This window comes from Heterocephalus glaber, unplaced genomic scaffold, assembly GCF_053883595.1.
Source record: "Heterocephalus glaber isolate CG9 unplaced genomic scaffold, H.glaber_assembly_v1.0 deba00001608, whole genome shotgun sequence".
Lineage (NCBI taxonomy): Eukaryota > Metazoa > Chordata > Mammalia > Rodentia > Bathyergidae > Heterocephalus > Heterocephalus glaber.
The window spans coordinates 8576842-8600176 of record NW_028258379.1 but is presented as its reverse complement, the minus strand read 5'-3'; the positions used below and the strand labels follow the sequence as shown (position 1 = coordinate 8600176).

At 40.8% G+C, this 23335-nt stretch overlaps 1 protein-coding gene and 1 pseudogene across 1 annotated transcript; both read left to right on the top strand.

Annotated features, from left to right (window-relative positions):
• Window positions 1-10676: 10676 nt before the first annotated feature.
• On the top strand, window positions 10677-23335 carry Rdh11 (retinol dehydrogenase 11). The gene is made up of 7 exons (XM_004837344.4): window positions 10677-11108; window positions 14493-14611; window positions 15368-15523; window positions 16714-16818; window positions 17826-18035; window positions 20805-20994; window positions 22531-23335. The coding sequence occupies exons 1-7, from the start codon at window positions 11041-11043 to the stop codon at window positions 22631-22633; spliced, it is 951 nt and encodes a 316-aa protein (XP_004837401.1). The 5' UTR covers window positions 10677-11040; the 3' UTR covers window positions 22634-23335.
• On the top strand, window positions 12705-13387 carry LOC101715979 (cytochrome c oxidase subunit 5B, mitochondrial-like; annotated as a pseudogene).

The following is a 23335-nucleotide window of genomic DNA, read 5'->3' as shown; positions in this document are numbered from 1 at the left end:
TAAAGAAATCAATGCCTCCTGGACTACATAAAAATGTTCTACGATTTCCTGGGTTTTGAGGATCCTAGCCAAGAGTCTCAGTCTCCTGCAAGGCAATACAATGCAAGGCAAAGGAAAGACACAGAAACAAGATTTAAACAGAAAGCAGGGAACTGGGATGGACCATACCTAGCAGGTGGCAAAGACAACAAACAACCAGGACCATCAGTATTTATTAACTACACAGGCACAGGTAAGAATAGGGTAGGGGGATATGTGTCTTATCTGGTGATATCAGCTGACACAGGCAAGGCTTGCAGACAGGAGGATAAGGTATTCTTGCAAAAGGAGCAGAACCTACCAAAGGTCAGTGTTGGTGTAATTAGTAAGCTACTGAAACAATTAAGGGAGAAGTGGCTCTATGAATGGAATGTGGCCTGGAGCTATGTGGTCCTCTCCACAGTGACCTCACTTAGGAGCCCTGAAGCTTCACAGATAAGCACTTAGATCTCTGTGGCAGCCATTGGCATGGAAGCTTGCAGCGCTGTCTGACATGCTCCTGTGAGTCATGTAAGCTTCGGTCCAGCTCCAAGTACACTGCAGCCAATTATGGGGGGTGGGGGATGCCTGCTGCATATTACAGCCCACCCTAAGCCTGGCCGGGGAGGTCTGCCACATCTGGGCTGGGAACATGGCTCAGTGGTAAATGGCTTGCCTAATGTGTGCAAGATCCTAGGTTCAGTCCTTAGCACCAAAAAATAAAAATAAAGCCAGTAGTGGTACACACCTATAATCCCAGCACTAGGGAGGTTGAGACAGGAGGATTGCTGCAAGTTTGAGGGCAGCCTAAGCTACACAGTGAGTTCAAGGCCAGCCTGAACTACATAGCGAGATCCTGTCTCAAAAAAGAAAGAAAGAAAGAGGAAGGAAGGAAGGAAGGAAGGAAGGAAGGAAGGAAGGAAGGAAGGAAGGGCTCAAAATTGTTCTCCAAGAAAATGTCTCCACAAATGAAATAGAGAAAAGTACATGAAAAGATGCTCATTAGTCATCAAGGAAATGCAAATCAAAACTACAATCAGATACTGCTTCACACTAACAAGGATAGCCAAAATCAAATAGACAATAACAAGTGTTGACAATAATATAGAGAAATTTAGGGCCAGGGATTTAGCTCAGTGGTTCTGGTGCCTGCCTCACAAGTGCAAGGTCCCGAGTTTGATCCCTGGTACCAAAAAAAGAGAAATTTAGTAACCCTCATACACTGTTGGTGAGAATGTATCATGGCATATCTGCTTTGGAAAATAATCTAGTAGTTCCTCAAAAGTAAAAAAAATTGAGATAGTGTCTCGCTATGTAGTTCAGACTGGCCTCAGACTAACAGCAATCCTGCTTCAGCCTCCCAAGTGCCACGATTACAGATGTGCCACACCACAACTGGCTTTAAATAATTAAACATAAAAATAACATATGACCTAGAAACTCCATTCCTAGGTGTGTACTCAAGATAAATGAAGATGGATGCCCATCTCAAAACTTTTACTTGAATGTTTATAACAGTATTATTCATAATAGCCAAAAAGTAGGGGAAAAAACAAATTGTACACCAACTAATAAGTGGATAAACAAAATGTGCTCAATCCAAACAGTGAAATATTACTTAGCCACTATAAAGGAATAAAGTACTGATTCATACTTCAATATGGTGAATCTTGAGAACATGAAGCTAAGTAAAAGAAGCCAGATACAAAAGGCCACATGTTGATTGAATGATTTCATTTATATGAATGTTCATAATAGGCAAATCAGAGAGGAGTTGATTAATGCTTGCCAGTAGCTAGAGAAAGAGGGAAATAGAAAGTGATTGGTAAAGTGTACAGAATTTCTTTTTGGGGTGATAAAACTAATGAAATTAGTGGTAATGATGGTACATCCTTAATGAATACACTTAAAAACCCCTGTATGGATATAGCACATTTTGTTTATCATCACTGAATTGTACACTTTAAGCAGATGAATTTAATCTATGTTCATTATATTTCAAATAAAACAATTAAAAATGAATGGCCTCATTCATAATTACAATGAAATAATTTCAGAGAAAGATTGAAAGGTTAATTTAATTGTGAAATATCCTCCTAGATTCTTAGCAAGAACAGAACTACGGTTAATTAAAGATGACATAAATTCTCTTGATCTCTTGGCTGTGGAGATGTAAAGTCTATGTGTCTTCTGTTGAAATTCAGAGAGCTCTATGTAACTTCTGTGTGAATTTCTTGATGAATAAACTATACAGAAGGTACACTGTGCTTACTTCCAGATCCATACTTCCTGTCTCTTAAATTTCACTTCTAGAACCCTAAGTTTTCATGGAAGATGTCCAAAAATGCTACAGGAAAGGCTTTGGTGAGGCCTGGAGACTAATGCAGAGGGAGAATTGCCACAGCTTCAAGCTTTTCCCACCAAAGCTCAAGACATATGAATGAAGCCTTTTTGGATGCCCCAGACTCACCCAGACACCAGCTGGACTCCACACAGCCAACACATATTGACTCTATATGGAGCCAAAGAATAATCTAGTCAAGATCTCCTGAATTCCTAACCCACAGATTATGACCATTATTATGGTTTATATCAAGAATAGTCTCCTCGATCAGTGACCTTCCAGGAAAATGGTGGAATGTTGAGTGACAACAACTCAGCCTCTCTGAGATTTGGAATCTAGACACTGGAAAATAACAACAGGTGGGGGGGGGGGGGATCAATCCCTGGGAACCAAGAAGTATATTTCAGGAAAATTGAAACCTACTGAGACATTGAAGCAACTGAACACAAGGTGGAGAAGGGAAGGGACAATCTGTACTTTCTCCCTGGCTCCTATCTTGTGGCTTGGAGGAAAGGGAGACCAAACCTACAGAGCCAAATGAAAGTTGGGTTCTCCAGAGGCCTCAGGGAAAAATGTGTCAGCAGAACAGACTAGTGAGTGTTGTGATCTGCAGACAGAGCTCAAGGTTCTGCTCCCACATGAGTCCTTTGACAGGAAATAGCTGGTGAGTGTCTCCTGCTCCAGCACCCACAATATCCTTGGAGAAAGTGATACAATTCCAGAGTAGGGTTGATTGAACCTGGGACTCAGAGCAGCCACAAGATGGCTTCACTTTAGAGCTCTCTGTGTTATGTTCCCACTGTGATTGGGTAAGAGACAGCCATGGGAGACAGCCAAGGTCAGGGAGCAGGCTGGAAAGAGACCCCATGAGGAGGTTGAGCTGAAGGACACAAGCCCCAAACCCATGACCAGAGGCTAGGCCCAGCCTGAGAAGTCTGGATTTAAAAGTCATGGCAAGGGCCGGGGATTTAGCTCAGTGGTTTCGCTGCCTGCTGCTCAAGCTCAAGGACCTGAGTTTGATCCCCAGCACCAAAAAAAACCTACCAAAACCCAAAAAAAACCACAACAATAAAAGTCATGGCATTGGTGTCCCTGCCCTGCTACTACCTGCTGGTGCCTGGATCCAGAATATACTTGGGATGTACGGGCCGGGGATTTAGCTCAGTGGTTTCACCGCCTGCTGCGCAAGCGCAAGGACCAGAGCTCGATCCCCAGTACCAAAAAAAACCCACAAAAAAACTGGAATATACCCGGGATCTGACTGCGTTCTTTATCTACTAGCATGAACAAAGACATATCTTGACTCAGAACACTGCCCCCAAAATTATACATTCCAGAAGAATTCTTTTGTTTGTTTTTATTTTTTTTCTTTCCTCTTCACCATTTTATTGAGGTTTTGAGAATTTTCCTTTGTCTTTTTTTCCTTGTTTCTTATTTCTTTTTTCTTTCTTTATTCTTTTTTCAATATAATTTTCTTTTTTGGTACTGGGGATCGAACTTGAGACCTTGAGCTTGTGAGGCATGAACCACTGAGCTAAATCCCCAGCCCTTCAATATAATTTTTATTCTTATTTTTTGTTTTGAGACAGGGTCTCACTATGTAGTTCAGCCTGGCCTTGAATTCACTATGTAGCCCAGACTGGCCTCAAACTCATGGTGGTCTTCCTGCCTCAACCTCTCAAATGCTAGAATTATAGACATGTACCACCATGCCTGGCTCTTTCTTTAGTCTTTTCCCTTTTTCTCTTTTAATTTTTATCCCTTCAATTTTTTCTCTCTTATTTTTACTCCCCCTATAATTTCTTTATTCTCCCTCTTTTTTCATCCTCTATTTCACATCAATTTTTTCTGTTACCTTTTCCTAATCCTGTAAACATCCTCCTACTTCCCAATAGAATCTTTTGTCTCACTTCTCTTTCTACCTTCTCATATAATATAGTTTTGTTTTTGTTTTTATTTTGTGCCAGGGATCAAACTCAGGACCTTGTGCTTGTGAGGCAGGCATGGTGCCACTGAGCTAAATCCCCGGCCCACATATCATATAGTTTAAGGTTTCAAATTTTTCCTCTTGCATTCCCCCATTCCAAACTCCCTATATCTTTAACAGTATAACCATGTCTTAGTTACTTTTCTTGTTGCTGAGACAAAATACCCAACACCCAAAGTTAAAGGAGGAAAGGTTTTTTGTAGCTCACCATTTGTAGAGGTTTTAGTTCTTAGTTAGCTGGCTCCAAGGCAGGGAGGTATGACAGAGGGGCATTGCAGAGGAGAAACAGTTTATGGAAGGTAGAAGGCTGCAAAGCAGTGAAATAGTGAAGGAGCAGTGAAACAGCAAGCAATGGCCAAAGGCCTCCTTCAGTCCCTTATATTCTACCCAGGGTGCACGCATTTAGGGTAGGCAGCATTCACACCCAGAGTGGGCCTTTTCATTATCCATATCCAAAACTATGACAAACCAATCAGTGGACTAATTTAGTAATCACACACCCTTAATCTTAGTGTCACACACTTATTCCCAGCATCACATACTTTAGATCCAGCCACCTCTGAAATGCCCCACTTATGACTGCATGAGGCTTTAGAAGGAAATCTAGACAGAAGAAGTCATAACAAACCATAAGGTTTTATTAATCCTTAGATGGGTAGTTAACTCTCTGAAATTACTGTTGAATTCTTTTCTGCCATTAGCAGATATAGAGTTGTTGTATTTAATACATATTAGCTGCAAGTCAACTCCTGGGTTTTCTTAACGTTTACACCATAATTTCTTCTCTAGGGTTAAGGGTGATATATAATTGATTCTTATCTTATGTTAATATCCAATTTGTCTTCAATGATACTACTGTAGCTGAATTGCCTGGTATTACCAAAGTTGCGTATTTGTTGCTTTTATGGGTTTTTCTCTGTAACCCAACACCCAGATTACCTCTGTGACATTAATAATACTACAATACATTCCCAGAGATCTCAGTGTTGGGCCAATAACATTCCATCACACACACCCCTCAAATTAACCAAGGTGGTCAGATCTAGAAGCTTAGGCAAAGGACTACTGTTAGCCACACCCAAAATACATCACTAAAAAATTGACTAAAGAGATCTCTATACTAGCAACAAATTCTTCACACAATAAGTGTCCACAAATCTCAGCATAAAACAAAATAAACAAACAAAAGAACAATAGAAACATAAGAAGACAAGGTAAGAAAATACTTCCTAAAATTCCCAAATCCCACAAAGCCAATCAAGGGGGATTTAAAGGGGAGAATAACAAAAGCTACACACTCAAATTATTTGAAAAGATAACAGAGGAGGTTAGAAAACAGACCAAAGAGGTACCCAGTCACATCACAGAATATCTAACTAAACAGATTATGGAAGTAATAACAAAAATGATGCAGGAGCTTTCAGAAAACATTAGTAAAAAGCTAGATGAGCTAAACAAAATGGCACAAAAAATAAATGAGCAGTTTACCAAAGAATTAGAGTCCATGAAAAGGTTTCAATCAGAATTCCCAGAGATTAAAATTTATGCTGACAGTATGGGCAGCAGAAGCAACCAGCGTGAGCATAGAATTTCAGAACTAGAAGGCAATGACGCCTTCAAAGACCAACTACTCAAAGACACCTTAAGATCAACAAGAGAACATAAAACATGGATCAAAAAGCTGATCGATAACACACAGAAGACTAATCTAGGAGTAATTAGAATTAATTAAAAATTGGAAAACAGTACAAATGGCATTAAAAAAACCTGTTTACATAAATAATGGCAGAAAACTTTGCAAACATAGAGAAAGAAAGAAACATACAGATAAGTGAGGCATACAGAACCCCAAATAGCCATGACCAAAAGAAAACTCCTCTGTGCCACATTATAATTAAGATACCAGAAGTCCATCACAGGGACAAAATATTAAAAGCTGTTAGAGAAAGGAAACAAATCGCATATAAAGGAAAACCTCTTAGAATTACAGCAGGCTTTTCGACACAAACCTTAAAGGCCAGGAGGGCTTGCAGTGAAGTAATTCCAATCCTAAATGATAACAACTTCCAACCCCAAGTTATGTATCCTGCAAAACTTTCCTTCAAAATTGATGGAGAAATAAGGTATTTTCTTTTTCTTTCTCAGTTCATATAATTTATTGCAGTTAGCACACAGTTTAAAAATTCACCAACACACCAATAGTACAAAACTAAACAGCATTATAAGTTATTCCCCCCTCAGGAAAATAAAACATACTATGATGGTCAAAGCTAGACGTCAGTCTAAGTTTTAGAACAGAGGAAGAATGGGAAACTAAGAAAAGGAAGAAGCAATCACTTACAATGACCACAAAAAGAAAATCCAAAAGAAAGTCCATTTTTCTCACAGACATTGATTGACTTCTCTAGATTAATAAAAATTATTTTAACATAAACTTAATTTAAAAAAAACTAGAAACTCTTCAAGTAACTAAAGATAATGCTCCAAGGCCATTGTCACAGCTTGTTTTGTTTGTTGCTTTAAATGCCATTACAGCCAAATTGACACACATTTGACCAAGTATTTCCAAAACAGTCCAGCAACACACAGTGGAGTTTTCCATTCAGTATCTTAGGCCAAAAAAATAGGTTATGTTTACAGTAGTTAAGGTGATCAAATTTTAAACAAAAGCAATTTTGTAAAAAGGGGGAAAACAGTAAATGTTTTCCATGGTACTCCCATAGACCTTATTTGTAAGTGCAAGACAGGAAAACACTGTGCAAAATGCTTCTGGCCTGTGTGCTGGTCATTAAAACCACACATTGGGCTGCAGCCTCTGCTGCTGATACACGTAGTCCACTAACCCCCTTCCCCATGTCAATCAAGGCAGACCAGTCTTTTCAGCCTGGGGCTTTTTTCAGTCCATAGAATCTAGAAATAAGGTATTTTCATGACAAAGATCACCTCAAGAAATTCATGATCACCAAACCAGCATTACAAAAAATTCATAAGGATATCCTAGAAAGAGACAATTGGGCTAAAAATGTTCATAACTCAAAAAGAATGAATATACCTGATAGGATAAGTAGCTAAGCAAAAGAGGAAAAAAATAAAATCAGCAATAGAAATATAATGCAATGACAAAAGTAAGTCAATATCTCTCAGTAATAACTCTCAATGTGAATGGTCTCAATTTCCCAATCATAAAATAAAAATTAGCAGGATGAATCAAGAAACAAACCCAATGATAATGCAGTATACAAGAAACATATTTAATTCAAAAAGAAATTCACAGGTTAAAAATGAAAGGATGGAAAACAATATTCCATGCAACAGGAACCTAGAAAAAAAAACAAGAGTAGCTATCCTGATTTCCAACAAAGTGGATTTAAAGCCAAAATGATCAAAGAGACAAAGGAGCTCACTATATATTGCTAAAGGAACAATTCAATAGGAAGAGATAACAATTACAAACATATATGCACCAATCACACCCACCTTCATAAAGCAAACACTCATAGACATGAAAAATCAAATAAATGCCAATACAATTTTAATAAGGGACCTCAGTGCCCCACTGTCACAAATGGATAGGTCAACCAGACCCTCCCCCCAAAAATCAATAAAGAAATATCAGAGTTGAACCAAACCTTCAAACAAGTGGACTTAATAGATACCTATAGAATATTCCACCCAACCACAAGAGAATACACATTCTTTTCAGCAACACATGAGACTTTCTCCAAAACAGATAACATACTAGCCCGTAAAGTATGCTTAAGTAAATGTAAGAGAATCAAAACTGTCCCGTGCATATTTTCTAATCATAGAACAATGAAACTAGAAATCAATGGCAAAAGAAACCACAGAAAACAGGCAAACACATGCAAATTTAAAACACCCTCTTGAATAATCAGTGGGTCACAGATGAAATTAAAGAAGAAATTAGACAATTTTTATAATCAAATGATAATGCCAGTGTGCCATATTGGAACCTATGGGACATAATAAAAGCAGTCATAAGAGGGAAGTTTGTAGTAGTGAATGTCCACATCAGAAAAACAGAGTCAGGTGTGGTGGCTCATGCCTGTAATCCTAGCACTCAGAAGGCTGAGGCAGGAGGATTACCTTGAGTTTGAGGCCAGCCTGGGCTACATAGTGAGTTCAAGTACAGCCTGAACTACATAGCAAGACCCTGTCTCAAAAAACAAAACAAAACAACAAAAACCCTAGCAAGATCAAATAAATAACCTGATGGTGCACCTCAAGGTCCTAGAAAGACAAGAACAATCAAAATCCAGATCTAGTACAAATGCAAATCACCACAGACATTAATGACATTGAAACTAAAAAATACAAAGAATCAATGCATCAAAGAGTTGGTTCTTTAAAAAAATAAATGAAATAGACAAACCCTTAGCCAATCTTACCAAAATAAGAAAAAAGAAGACCCAGTTCCATGTAATTAGAAATGAAAAAGATGAAATCACAATGGATTCTGCTGAAATCCAAAAGATCATTAGTAACTACTTTAAGACTCTTTAGTCTAATAAAATGAAAAATTCAGAAGAAATGGATAAAGTCCTAGATATATATGAACCACGAAAGCTGAACCAAGAAGATATAAAAATGCTGAATAATCCAATATCAGTCAATGAAATTAAAGAAGTAATAAAACTACCATCTAAGAAAAGCCCAGGTTCTAATGGATTCACTGCCCAATTCTACAAAAACTTTAGAGAAATCTAAATTCAATACTCCTCAAAGTCTTTAATGAAATAAAAAAGGAATCAGTACTCCCAAGTCATTCCTAGAAGCAAGCATTCCTGTTTCCCAAATCAGAAAATGACCCAATCAAAAAAGAGAACTGCAGGCTAATCTCTTTAATGAACTTATATGTAAAAATCCTCAATAAAAATAGAAACAATCTACCGGCAGTTAAAATAGGTGAAACTCTTAAAGACACAGATGTAGGCAAAGACTTGCTGAACAGAACCCTGGTTGCACAAAAGATAATACCAAGAATCAACTAATGGAATCATGTGAAATTAAAATGCTCTGTATAGCTGCAGAGGAAACTACCAACAGAATAAAGAGACAACTTATAGAATGGGAAAAAAAATTTTGTCAGCTGTTTCTCAGACAAAGGACTAATATCTAGACTATATAAAGAACTGAAAAAAATTAGATCCCTCCAAATTTAAAGACCCAATCAATGAATAAGCACTTGAGGTGAACAGACACTTCTCAGTTGAAGAAGTAAAAGTGACCAAAAAATACATGAAAAAATGTTCAGCATCGCTGGCCACTTGAGAAATGTAAATTAAGACAACACTGAGATTCCATCTTACTGTAGAAAAAAATGGCTATGTTCAAGAATCAAATAGTAATAAATGCTGGAGAAGCTACGAGGGAAAGGGAACCCTTCTTCATTGTTGGTGGGAGTGTAAACTGGTACAACCAACTATGAAAATCATTATGGAGATTCTCTCCCAAATTAAAAATATAAATTCCATTTGACCCAGCTATTGCCCTTCTGGGTATCTTCCTGAAAGTTAAAGACATCATACTACAGTGATACACACATACCCATATTTATAGCAGCACAATTAATAATAGCTAAATCTTGGAAGCAGCCTAAATGTCCATCAAAAGATGACTAACAGAAGATGACTGGTTAAAGAAAATGTGGTATTTATACACAATGGAGTACTATTCTGCCATAAAGAAGGTAATCTTGAATAATTTGTAGGAAAATGGGTGAACTTTGAGACTACAGTGTTAAGTGAAGTAAATTAGACACACAAGCTTAAATATCAGGGTTTTTCTTATATGAGAAACCAAATATACAAATAAAGTGCAAAATAAAAGACAAACAATAAGAAAAAGAAGATAAAAGTTATTGTAATCCAGTATGAGCAATGTATATCTCGAGTTAGGATAATTTTTATGTTTTACATGGTTTTTGGTTTGTCAGTCTGGCTGTTAATCTATGTTTATGATAATTAACTTACTAAAAACTTAAAAAATAAATCTGATGCTAGCTATATATATATATTCTCTCAGTTGCTATACTGAGAATTAATACAGGTGACACAAGTCATCAGGAAAATTATATTTTATTACCAATTAACACACAAGTAAACATTAAAATTTTGATAGCTACCATCATTATTAAAACTAGACACAAGAAAGTGATTCTCCAGAGAATGTCTTGAAGAACCAGTTGGTCCTTCTGGCCCACTGAATGAGGAATCCCTGAAGAGGAATGGTTCGCACTTGCCCCACCCCACCAACTGTCAGAGTCCAAAGGCTCCTCTCCCAGGTAATCAACCTAGGAATCTTCCCAGACACCAACCCTTCATCTGGAGCTGGAACAATGTGTTGTTAACCATGATTGGGGAGAAAGTGAACCAGAAGTGGGACTTGGCCCTGGAATGATGGAGAACTGGGGAGATTTCACAAGCACCAGTGGTGGCCAGTAGGAAAGCTTTTTGGATGATTCCACAGACCCCAGCCCTAGCCGGTTAGAGATTTATCGTGAACTTCTTGCGTGGTTCCACACCTCAGAGCGCCTGCAAGAAGCTCCCTCCCTGTGGCCCCACCCGTCGCCGCCAAGCCCTGGTCTACGTTTCCCAGAGGGCTCTGCGCCGGAGCGTTGCAGTGGAAGTCGGCGTTCGCGCGTGTCTCTACTGTGTCGCAGTTCGCAGAGATGTTTGGACTTCTGATCCTCTTCCTTTTCTTCCCCTTCCTCCTGTATGTGGCTGCGCCCCAAATCAGGTCTGTGCAAATGTATTGCCTTCTACTGCGAAGTTTTCTCTGGGGGACACGGATCCTCCGGAAGCTATTTTTTGCAAGAGAATTCCTCTGGGGGTCCCCAAGATGGCCGAGACTCCTAGTTCAGCGGGTTGCTAGTGAGGGCCAGGTGTTGGGGAGGGAGGTGTGTGAGACCCGAAACCCAGGCGGTCAGGAAGAAGCTGCGGTCCCGACCATCCTGCTCTGCTTCTCCTGCCTCCTTTTTCCATCCAGCAGCACTTGCCCCAGCTCCAGGGAAGCCAGGCTTGGCGGGTGTCAGACCATCGTGTGGGACGTCTCCCCCAAAGCAACCCCCAGTTTTCCTCTTTACTGTCACGCCTTGAACCAGCTCTGTCTAGCTTTTTGTTTCTAGACTTTGAAGTACAATTGAGTGATTCCACTTTTTCTCTGGGAAACTGATGGGAATAGTGACATCTGTAGTTTGTTGCATGCTCTCCTTTGCTGCTCTTCCTCAGGGCAGATGTTAGGGACGGAAGTGAAAAGGAAGAGTGATTTTAAGAGCCCTTTCCTGCCTTTGGAGCCCCGAGGGTGGGGGATTTGAGTTAGACGCTGGTGGGCAAGGAAGAGGAGGCCGAGAGAATGGGGCAATCAATGGTCTCTTGAAAATCAGCGTAGGACGCCCAGCGTGCAGGCCGCTGATTGGTTCTGAGAAAGTCACCCGTAGTGACGGTGAGCCAGTGACTGAAGAGACACACTCTTTGCTCTCGGGGCGCGCGGTCCTAGTTCTAGGGAACTTGGGCCAGATCTAATTCTTGTCATTTCATTATTGTAAGATTGGTCAAGGCTGGGGATGTAGCTTAGTTGTAGATTGCTCGCCTAGTGTGCACAAGGCCCAGGGTTTGATCCTTAGCACCACAAAAGAAAAAAAAAAAAATCAAGACTGACCTGCTTGCCTTGCTTCTTTTTATTTTCCCCTCCCTCTCTGGTGACCCTCGTCGAGTTGGAGTTGTTTTGTTTTTTTCTTCTCTCAGAACATTCATTGCTCCCACTTCTGGGCACACATGAATTCTCATAGTCAAATGAAGATGTGCATAGTTTTTAAACTCTCTTTTCACCACAAGATCTACTTATCTACGTAGAATCTCAATGAAAAGTTGAACTGGAACTGAAGATAGTGCTTGTACCCCAGTGAGATTTTTTTTCTGAAAGAGTTTATGCTCCAAGGTCTTTATTCCCCAATCCAGCTAGAGCATGAAAACCAGGAAAGAGCTGGATTTTTATAGTTGGTTGCCTCTTTCTTTTTTCTTTTTTTGGTACTGAGGATTGAACTCAGGACCTTGCACGACTGAGGCAGACATGGTGCCACTGAGCTAAATCCCCGGCTCTGTCTCTTTCATTTTTGCTTGTTCAGGAGAAGAAAGGGCTAATGTACAACCCCATAATCTGTGACTCGAGGAGCTCCAGCTGAAGGGATATGGGCTTGTTCTCTGACAAGGGGGCTATCAGCTAGGTACCATGAGTTAGTTTGCTCCCTGTGGCTTCTTTCACTATGCAGGTAGCTTTAGTTGTTAGGAGTATGCACCTTGTAATTCTAAGTTCAATGAAAAAGACTGAAATAGTTCAAGGCCAGCGTAGATAACTTAGTGAGCCCCTATCTCAAAATAAAAAAAGGTTGGGGATGTGGCTCAATGGTAGAGCGTTCCTAGGTTCAATCCTCAGTACTGTAAAAAACAAAAACAGTCTCCCGGAAGTAGTTTTGTTGCGGATGTGATGGCTTCAAGGTTACTTTGCAGAGCTGGAGCGCTGGCCGCACAGGCCCTGAGGGCCCACGGCCCCAGTGTGGCAGCTGCCGTCTGCTCCATGGCTTCTGGAGGTGGTGTCCCCACTGATGATGAGCAGGTGACTGGCCTGGAAAGGGAGGTCATGCTGGCTGCCCAGAAGGGACTGGACCCCTACAATATACTACCCCCAAAGGCAGCTTCAGGCCCCAAGGAAGACCCTGACTTAGTCCCATCCATCACCAACAAGTGAATAGTGGGCTGCATCTGTGAAGAGGACAACAGCACTGACATTTGGTTCTGGCTGCACAAAGGCGAGGCTCAGAGGTGCCCAAACTGTGGAACCCATTACAAGCTAGTACCACACCAGGTGGCCCACTGAGTCCCCGAGTGGACTCACTCAGAATGTGCTGTGAAGTCTGTTTCCAATAAAGACCAGCCAGGCGTCGGCTCCTCCCATCAAAACAAAAAACAAAAAACAAAAACAACAATAATAAAATATAGTCAACACATCAACAGATATTTTATTCCCAAGATTATAGAGAAAAGAAAAATCTGAGGACTTCTAATATGTGTTTGTACATTCATTCATCCTTTGGAAAGGTTATATAGTATAGTGCTTAGAAATGATGACTCCAGTTAGACAAACCAGGACTTGAATCTCTACTCTCCTTTAATCATTTTTTTCTTTGTCTTTTTTTTTGGCCTTTGGGTTGAATCCAGGGCTCCATCAATGCTAAGCACACATTCTACCACTGAGCTACATCCCTTGCTCCAATCTTATTTTGAAGTATGTTAATGTGTTCGTGAGGGCAGGTTTTTTTCCTTATTTTGTCCTAGATCCACAAGCTTTTGTAATTATAACTCTTTGAATTGGATTAACCCATTTTTCTAGACCATAAAATGCCAACTGTGGGCAGACTGGCATGTGGAGTTTAATTCTTTCCTCTTCTTGGTTGAGTCTTATGATTTCCTAAGCCAAAAATGCTACATAGAGAACTCAAACTGAGTCAGGTTCCTGGCAAATCAAATATTCCTCCAGTTGTGGTGCTGCAGGGAGCAATTCTAAGCTTTACCTTTGTAACAGAATTAACTTTGTCCTGAGCAAGAGCAAAAAAAAAAACCTTTAGTCATTTCTCCAATGTTCCTTAAATTAATTAATTAATTAATTTATTTATTTTGGGGGTTTTTGAGACAGAATCTCACCATGTAGTTCAGGCCAGGCTTGAATTTACTATGTAGCCCAGTCTGGCATCGAACTCATGGCAATGCTCTTTTGTCAGCCTCCTGTGTGCTGAGATCACAGATATGCACAACCACACTTGGCCATTCCTTAAATTTATAAAAGGACAACAGTGAATCCTGATGCCACACACTTATAATCCTATCCCTCAGGAGACTAAGGCAGGAGGATCATGAGTTTGAGGCTAGCCTAGATAGAACTCATAGTGAGCTCCAGGCCAACCTGGGCTACATTGTGAGACCTTGTCTCAAAAAAAAAAAAAAAAAAAAGGGAAACAGTGAAGAAACCAAAGCAAACCTCAGCCTTGGGAAACATTAAGTCATTTCCAGAACCCTCAGCTGAGACAGGATAATAAAGAACTGATAAGTTCTCTTCCTCTGTCTGTAGGAAAATGCTGGCCTTTGGGGTGTGCACATCTACTGTCCAGCTTCCTGGGAAGGTTGCCATAGTCACTGGAGCTAACACAGGCATCGGAAAGGAGACGGCCAAAGAGCTGGCTCGAAGAGGCAAGTTCATCTGCTCTTGGTTCCTTCCCACTACTGTTCCTTCACCCCTCACAGTGATGGTTGTTCTCATTGTTTATACCCTGACTTAGAATTCAAGAACCCTTGAAACCACTGATTTGCTAGTCTAAACCTAGTACAATGCTGTACATATAAGGGGCACTTAAATCTTATTGATCTGTTTTTCTTTCTTGATTTGCTTCAGATGACTCTGTTATAAAGTACATATAAAATTTCCTGTTTAAAAAAAAAAACCAGGTTCTAGGCTCAGTGGTAGGACACCTGCCTAGCATGCACAAGGCCCTGAGTTCAATCCCTAGCACCAAAAAACAAAACAAAACAAAAAACAAAAACCCAAGAGAAAATAACATTTGACATCAGTTTTAGGTCTATAATGCCCGCTTAAAAATGCAGCTGACAGGGGCAGGGATTTAGCTCAGTGGTTTCGCCGACTGCTGCGCAAGCACAAAGACCCAAGTTCGATCCCTGGTACCAAAAAAAAATGGAGCTGACAGCCAGGAGTGGTAGCACACACCTGTAATCTAAGCACACCTGGAGGCTATGGCAGGAGGATTGTGAATTTGAATCCAGCCTATGCTACTTAGCAACTTTATAAGATATAAGACCTTTTCTCAAAAAATAAATAAACATCTGGGGATGTGGCTCAGTGCAAAGGCTCTGGGTTCAATCCTCAGTAACACAAAAGATAGAAAGAAAATGACAGCGCTGACAGTTTCTCTTTCGTGTGTTGGATGACAGGAGCCCGTGTATATTTAGCTTGCCGGGATGTGCAAAAAGGGGAATTAGTAGCCAGAGAGATCCAAGCCGTGACGGGGAACCAGCAGGTGTTGGTACGGAAACTGGACCTTGCTGACACTAAGTGTATTCGCGCCTTTACTAAGGACTTCTTAGCAGGTAAGTACAGAATGGTGTGTTTATGACCAACTTGGCAGACTTGGATGAAAGAAAAAGATTTCTCTCCCTCTAAAACACAGAAATAGTGGATAAAATATAGCCAAAAACTTTGAATACAGAGCTGAACTCATTTTCATCATCAGGATGTGATTAATGTCAAAGGGACATCCTCAGGAGGCAGAAACAAAAATGGAATCCAAAAAGCCATGGCAGTGAGCAAGAGCTGCAGCTGAAAATCTCATGAGAGCATCCAAACTCAGTATGGATTTTTTAGGCTCTAGAGCAGTGGTGGCGAACTGATGGCACACATGCCACATTCAGCTCTTTATCATTGAAAGCTCTGAAAGGTTCACCATCACTGGTCTAGAGTCTAAACACCCACACAGTGATAAGGGATGAGACCCTTGGGAGCTGGCAGTGTAAATATAAGGCTGAGATTGACAAGGTGCCATCTGGTCCATAATATAGGAGCTTAGAAAATAAAACAAAACAGCCTGGGCACCAGCTGGGGCACATGACAGAAGAAACTGACCATCTCTCCCGGTCATGGACAAATAATTAGTCATCTGTAAGAAATTAGAAATCCTGGCTGTTATCTGTGGGGTCTGAAGCCATATTACCAAGTGGTATAAAGTCTCATTATTATTATTTTGGGGTGCAGGAATCTTGAGCTGAGGCATTAACATAAAAACTAATATTTCATCAGGCATACCTCCTTATCACCATGGATCTTAGCCCGTCAAGGAAACAACTTCCCCTGCTATAAATCCACAGTCATATAAACTACAAACCATGTAAGAAAATGAATCTTTAGAGTAGGTAGATTTCTTTTGGGACCTGAAGCCCAGAGGCAGGGGTTCATATAGAACATCTGTTTTGGAATCTTGCTCTGGAATCTTTCCAGTCAGCTTTGGAAGTCTATTAGGAGAGATGGATGGAATAATTCCCAAAAGCAGTAAGTAGCCCCTGAACTGAAATATTGAAAAAGGCATTCAGTGATATAAATGGAATTTTTCCCTATTGTAAAAGTATGTAGGATTCAATGAAAGTCTTACTATAAAAAACAATACAAAATAACTCTGAAGAGGAAACAGAAAAGATTAAAGTTCTGCATCACCACATTTAAAGCCCAGTTGTGAAGCAGATTTCTAAGATGTAACAGTTGTGGTTCTATCTTCTTTTCTATGCAGAGGAAAAGCACCTTCACATTTTGATCAACAATGCAGGTGTGATGATGTGTCCCTACAGTAAGACAGCAGATGGCTTTGAGATGCACATGGGAGTGAACCACCTGGGTAAGAAATCTGTCCTCATGACAGCTAGAGGGAACCTAAAGTTCTTGGAAAACTTAAAGGTCAATAGAGCCTTCTTTGTGCTGTGATTGGAGCTGAGAGCCATAGTAGACCGTGCGTGAGTAATAAATAGTTTAGACCTGCCTGAAAGCTGAGGCCTGCTCCAGACTCTTCCTCACTTTTTAATCTGTGATTTAAATGTGGTTTACCTTGGAGGTGTTTTTGAGGTTTTGTTTTTGGTCTTTCGAGACGGTCTGACTGTGTAGTTCAGGCTCTGAACTCACTATGTAACCCAGGCTGGGATTAAACTCCAGGCAATACTCCTGCCTCAGCCTCCAGAATGCTGGGATTATAGGCATGTGCCATCACGCCCAGCATGGAGACATTTTTGAATAGCCTAATTGGAGTGGGGTCAGTGTTCCTTTCTTACAAATGATCCTTGTGCCAGCATCAGGTAGAGGCTAGTTGGCTTCTTTCTTTCTTTCTCTTTCTTTCTTTCTTCCTTTCTTTCTTTCTTCCTTCCTTCCTTCCTTTCTTTCTTTTTTTCTTTCTTTCTTTCTGTCTCTCTCTCTCTCTTCCTTTCCTTTCTCCTTCCTTCCTTCCTTCCTTTCTTTCCTTCTTTCATCTTGCTAGGTAGTTCAACCTGGCCTTGAATTCACTATGTAGTCCAGGCTGGCCTTGAAGTGCTGGGATTACAGGTATTCACCACCACACCCAGCTAGGCCACCTGCTTTTAAAGAGTAATGTTAACCCTTGTTGGAATAAGATTGGACTTGCTGTTCCTGCAATGCAGACCTCTTGATACCTCCTAAAAGGGTATCTCATGTGTGCCTGTTTCTGTTTCCCTGACTCACTGAAATTGTCTTCTAGTTGATAATGAACACTGAAGCAAAATATCTTATCCCTGAGATCCCTGAGTTCTCTGCCTCCCATAATTTAGCCCTGCTCACCACTACTCTTCTTATCCCATACTGGCCCTGAACTTTGTCAATCCTAGTTTTTGTCAACAGGTCACTTCCTCCTGACCCATCTGCTGCTAGAGAAACTGAAGGAATCAGCCCCATCAAGGGTAATAAATGTGTCCTCCTTCGGACATCACCTGGGAAGGATTCACTTCCATAATCTGCAAGGCGAGAAATTCTACCATTCAGGTCTGGCCTACTGTCACAGCAAGTTAGCCAACATTCTCTTCACCCGGGAACTGGCCAGGAGGCTGCAAGGTGGGCTTGGGAAGAAAGCAAGGAAACCAGAGTGAATGAGAGGTAGCTAAAAGTCCCAAGGATGGAAACCATTTTCTGGAGCCTATACTGAATATTGGAGATCACAGGCTGGGAACAGGGAAATTCTGACTGAAGACTTCACTAACTTACTAGCTGTGTGAACTGCAGCAGGTTACTTAACTTTTCAAACTTATTTTCTTATATGTAAAGGGAGATTGCTTTATAGGTTATTGTCTTAATCAATTCAAGTCTCCTGAGCTAGTTAAGATGTTTTTGCTCATAGTGAGTCTGAAAAGAAAGGAGGGACCTGAATTGGCACTAGATACAACCATAAAGGCTGCCCATGAAGGGGAGGGATCTCTCCCTCAAAGAAAAGGATCAAATAAGAGGGAAAGTACGCTTCAGAATGGAAATCTCCAAGCACAAGTTCCTTAAGCAGCATTCCTTAGCATTGTCTACTCTGGATTTTCAGTAAAGCAAAAGGACATCTACAGTGGGCAGTGCTCAGGAGTTGAGGCAGACAGAATTTAGGCTCAAGTAATCAGGCCCAGTAGCCCCACTGTTGGAACAGGATCATCATGCCTACCATTCCGCAGATGTGTGTTCCATACCTGTGGCATCCCGCACCCTGCTTAGAGGATTGTGGATGAGGTGGAGGAAAAGACAGGCACAGTCCCTTCCTTGATTTGATTTATAGCTAAAAGGGGAAAGACAGCCAGTGTTTATACAACTACCACATTGAATATTAGTCTAGTAACATATTCTCACTGTAGTGAAAATAGTATGGAAGGTTATAGAATTAAAGATGAAAAGACCCTTCATATATTCCTCTCACCCTCTCCCACTTTTCTTCCTTTAGATGACCACTGTATTTACATATGTGGACGTTAGACAGAGAATTGCAATACTAACATGGTTTCCATGAAGTACATACAGATTTACCCCCATTTATTTTGTTAGCTACATGATCCTTCATAGTATAGAGGTACCCTAGCTTATTTATCCCTTTCCTTAAGTTCTAGATTATTTCCTTTCTGTTTGCTGTTTAATTCTAGTTGTGATAAATGTTACAAAGGAGAAGTACAAGAGTCTCTCAGATGAATCTCAGGAGGGGGCAGAGACCTTATTCATTCTGAGGGTTCAGGGAAGACTTATCTGAGAAAGGGAGTTGCAAGCTGAGCCCTAAAGGAGGACTTGAAATTAAATGTGTTATAAGTGCAGGTGGAGTGAGGAACAGAGTGTATGACAGTATGGGCCCAGTTTGAGAAACTGAGGCTGTAATGTTAGAGGGCTGAGCTTAGACAGAAAGGTAGGTAGAGGCCAAGTCCTTAGAGGACACAGAAAGGGTTTTAGTTTTAATTCTAAGAGCAGCGGAAAACCTCTGAAATTAAAACCTTTTAGAAATGGGCAGGAGTAGATGCAGTAGGCAGTTTCAGTGGTCAGGATAGGAAATGAAGGTAGCTTGGATGAGGGTGGTGGAGACGGAGGTTAGTAAATACTCATGAGAGATGTTCAGGATTGGAAACCATAGAGCTTGTTGAAGGATATGCAGTGTAAAGTAGGGAATTCTCAAGAGCTGCTCCTGTGTCTGATTGGGTGTGCAGGGGACACTGCAAGAACCAGGTTTGGACCTCGTTCTTAAAAGTAGGAACTAGTTTTGTACCTCTGGGTCTGTATTACTCTGGGTCATCTGGGATAGATAGACATGAAGTTGGGAGTTTGAAATAATACAGCACCTGACCTGCAGCTGCGAAATCCGTAACGACTTGAAAATTCTGGGTTTTTTTCACAAGCTTATACGAAAACTCCTTTGGCGGCAAAGCTGCAGCTGTGTTAGGGAGATTAGGTACTAGACAGAATAGATTTCGTATTAGCTTTCTAAAGTCAGAAGAAATTTGAAATAGTTTGGGCCTCAAGTTTTCCAGTAAAGGATTAGGATCTCAAAATAGCACATGCAAAAGCAGCGCTTACCTTGCATCAGGCCATGTTCCTAAGCTCTTTTACATCTAATCCTCAGAACAACCTTGTGAGTGGAGGTTTTATGATTATTCTCATTTTAGAGATGAGGAAGTAAGTCACAAAAACACAAGCTTGTCTAAGGTCACACAGCTAATGACAAGAGCGATGAGCTGGGTCTGAGCATTCTGGCTTTAGAGTCCATGTTCTTAACCACCTCATTATGCTGGCTTTCATAGTCAGGCTGGAACTCAAATGGCTTGTGCTGTAGATAAGAAGTGTGAGCACCATAAAATTATAGAAAGGGAGTTTAGTAAGCTATGTCAGTTTCAAGATTTAAAATTTGGGTAGAAAATGATGACTGAGGATGTCCAGGACACTGAGACAAAGCAGCCATAAGCTTAGGGAAACCAGAGGTGTGGGGTAAGGAAGCCAGTGAAAAAGAGGACTTTAGGTGGGCACGTGCCTGTCAGCCCAGCACTCAGGAAGCTGTATGAGGGTCGCTGTCAATTCAAGTCCCACCTGAACTACAGTGAGACTGTCAAATAAAAGAGGACTTTAAGAACGAAGGGGTCAGTGATGTACAGTGCTGCTGAGAGGCCAAGTCCTGGCTCTGCTGCATGAAAATGTTAAGGACCTCTCTAGGTCTTCTTTGCAGTGGAGGTTTAAATTACTGTGAGTAGTGCTTATGATGACACCATAGGCAGGGAGTTCATAAGTGCTGGTCACGAGTTTATTCACATCCTGTGCTCTCTTTGGCTGTTCAATAAAAATCAAGTCCCATCTTCCTCTCTCTGTGTGCACCCTCCCCAGGCTCTGGCATTACAACCTACTCTGTCCACCCTGGCTCAGTCATCTCCGAGTTGACTCGGCACTCATCTTTCATGAGATTCATGTCGTGGCTCTTCTACTACTTCCTCAAGACTCCTCAGCAGGGAGCCCAGACCAGCCTGTATTGTGCCTTAACAGAAGGTCTTGAGGTTCTAAGTGGGAATCATTTCAGGTATGAATGTGTCTATTTTTGAAATAATTTAAATTTCGTGTGCTATACCTTTTAAAAAAGTACATTGTCTACTACTGCTTTTATCTGTTTTGTCTGTTATATTTTTGTTTTCTTTGTTCTGTTTTCTGTAGTGCTGGGGATTGAATCCAGGGACTCAGGCATGCTAGGCAAGTGCTCTACCACTGAACTACAGCCTCACCCCTTTTTAAATTTTTATTTTGAGACAGTATCTTGCTAAGTTGCCCAGGCTGACTCGAACTTGCAATCCTCCTGTGTCAGAAAGGTACCTGAGTGGTTATATGGACATGTGCCATTGTGCCTGGTGGCATCTGTCTTTTTTGGGTGTCAGTTGGTTTTTATTTTCTGCTTTTTTGAGAGAGGGTCTCACTAAGTACTCCAGGCTGTTCCTGAACATGCTATACCTCAGCTTCCTGATACTGGGATTATCTAGCAGCTTCTGTCTTTTAACTCTAGGGTTTTTGTATTTTAATGGGGGAATTTGACCCTTTCATACTTTTTGTAGTACCTTCCAGGTTTGAAGTTTTCATGCCATCTTTTATATTGATAATTATGATTTCCATCTATTTTTTATTGACTTTTTGTTATATCAGTCCAGTTTTTTTAATTCCATTTTGAAGTCCTAGTTTTTTGTTTCTTTTTTTAACATTAAAATGAGTTTGAATCTTCAATTCTTTATCATCTTTAGGATTGAAATAGTACCTATGGCATCCCTTCTTAAATAAACTTTTTCAAAGTTTTTACTATAATTTTGAACATACACAGGAGTAGAATAATAAAGTGTTGAGCCCACATATACCCATCATCCAGCCCCAACTACCACTAACCTATGGCCAGTACTACCCTGTCCTCATGCTGTACCTCTTCCTATATTTTTCTTCTCTCATATTATTTTGAAGAAAATCCCAGACATCATGTAAGGACAAAATTTTAACATATTTTTACTTCCACCTTTAAGATATCTTTGAAAGAACCCAAAATTTTGAGAAGGGGCTGAAAATAGCATTAAGGTTGGAAAAAAAGATAGACATGGTAAAAGTCTGTAATGCCAGACTTATGGAGGAGCCACAGAAGTTGTCTCAGTACAGAAAGACAGAATCTAGTCTGTGCTGTAGAAAAACATCATTTGTTTAATGAATGAATGAATAAGTAACCCAGTAAGAAATAGAGTTCCTGATTTAGAGAAATGACAATTGGAGTGGCAAGGATGGTTGTATAGGACAAACGCTGAGAGGCTTTTTACCACTGGATCACTAATGGAGTGTGGGGATGCAGGAGGATTTGGTAACCTGGGTTTCAAGGCTAAGTGACTAGCAGGTTGATGATGACATTAACTGAGACAGCAGACATGGGAAAATAATGTGTGTAATAAGGGACAATGAAAATCTAGAACAAACACTGGCTTTGGTACCTGGAGGACATGTGATCTCAAGGGTGCTTTCTGTTATATTCCCTATCCCAGGCAGAGAGCCGATTCCATTCTTAACCCTTTTCTTCAAGCCTGTCTTTCCCTTCCAGTGACTGCCGTGTGACATGGGTCTCAGCCCAGGCTCGTAATGAGACGGTAGCAAGGCGGCTATGGGACGTCAGCTGTGACCTGCTGGGCCTCCCAGTGGATTGACAGGTGGTGGCAGTTGGACACAAAAGAAGACTGCAGCAGCTGATATAGTACTCCCTGCCAAAATGGTTCTCCTCTAAGGTGGCCAAAGACAGCACAAAAAGCAAAACCTTCCAGCCTTGCCTGATGGTATTCAGTTGCATGCCAGCATATTGCCAGATTTGTCTCAACACCTTGCACTTGTCCAGAACCACTTTCTTCCTCTACTGCTGGATTTCTATCCATATCATTGAATAAGATGACCTCATATGGGCTCACAACTCTTATTTTCCTTCTGGAACTTACTCCTGTGTAGGAGAATCGAAGCTCTGGCACAGTTGATGTGTGTGAATGTGGACTAGTTTCAATCCTCTTTTTTTTACACTTTAGTTCCTTCCAACCAAAAAAAATCTTCAAGAGGGGGCCATGTTGCAGCCTCAGCTGAACCCCACAAAAAAAGTGGCTTGTTTTAAGAGCAGAACTTCGTGGCACCAACATCAGAATTCTTCCAGGAAACTCTTCACTGAATCTGGATTATGGCCTGGCCTTAGCTCTGACAACCTAGAGCCATTGGTGCTAAGACATTTACCCATGTCTAAACCACAGAACAGCTACCTTTTCTAAGATGTGGGATTTGGGGGAGGACAGAAGTAAAAATCAAGTTAAACTGTCATGTTCCTGCCTTTTCTCAGTCCAATAAGGAGGTAATAAAAGGAGTACTATGAA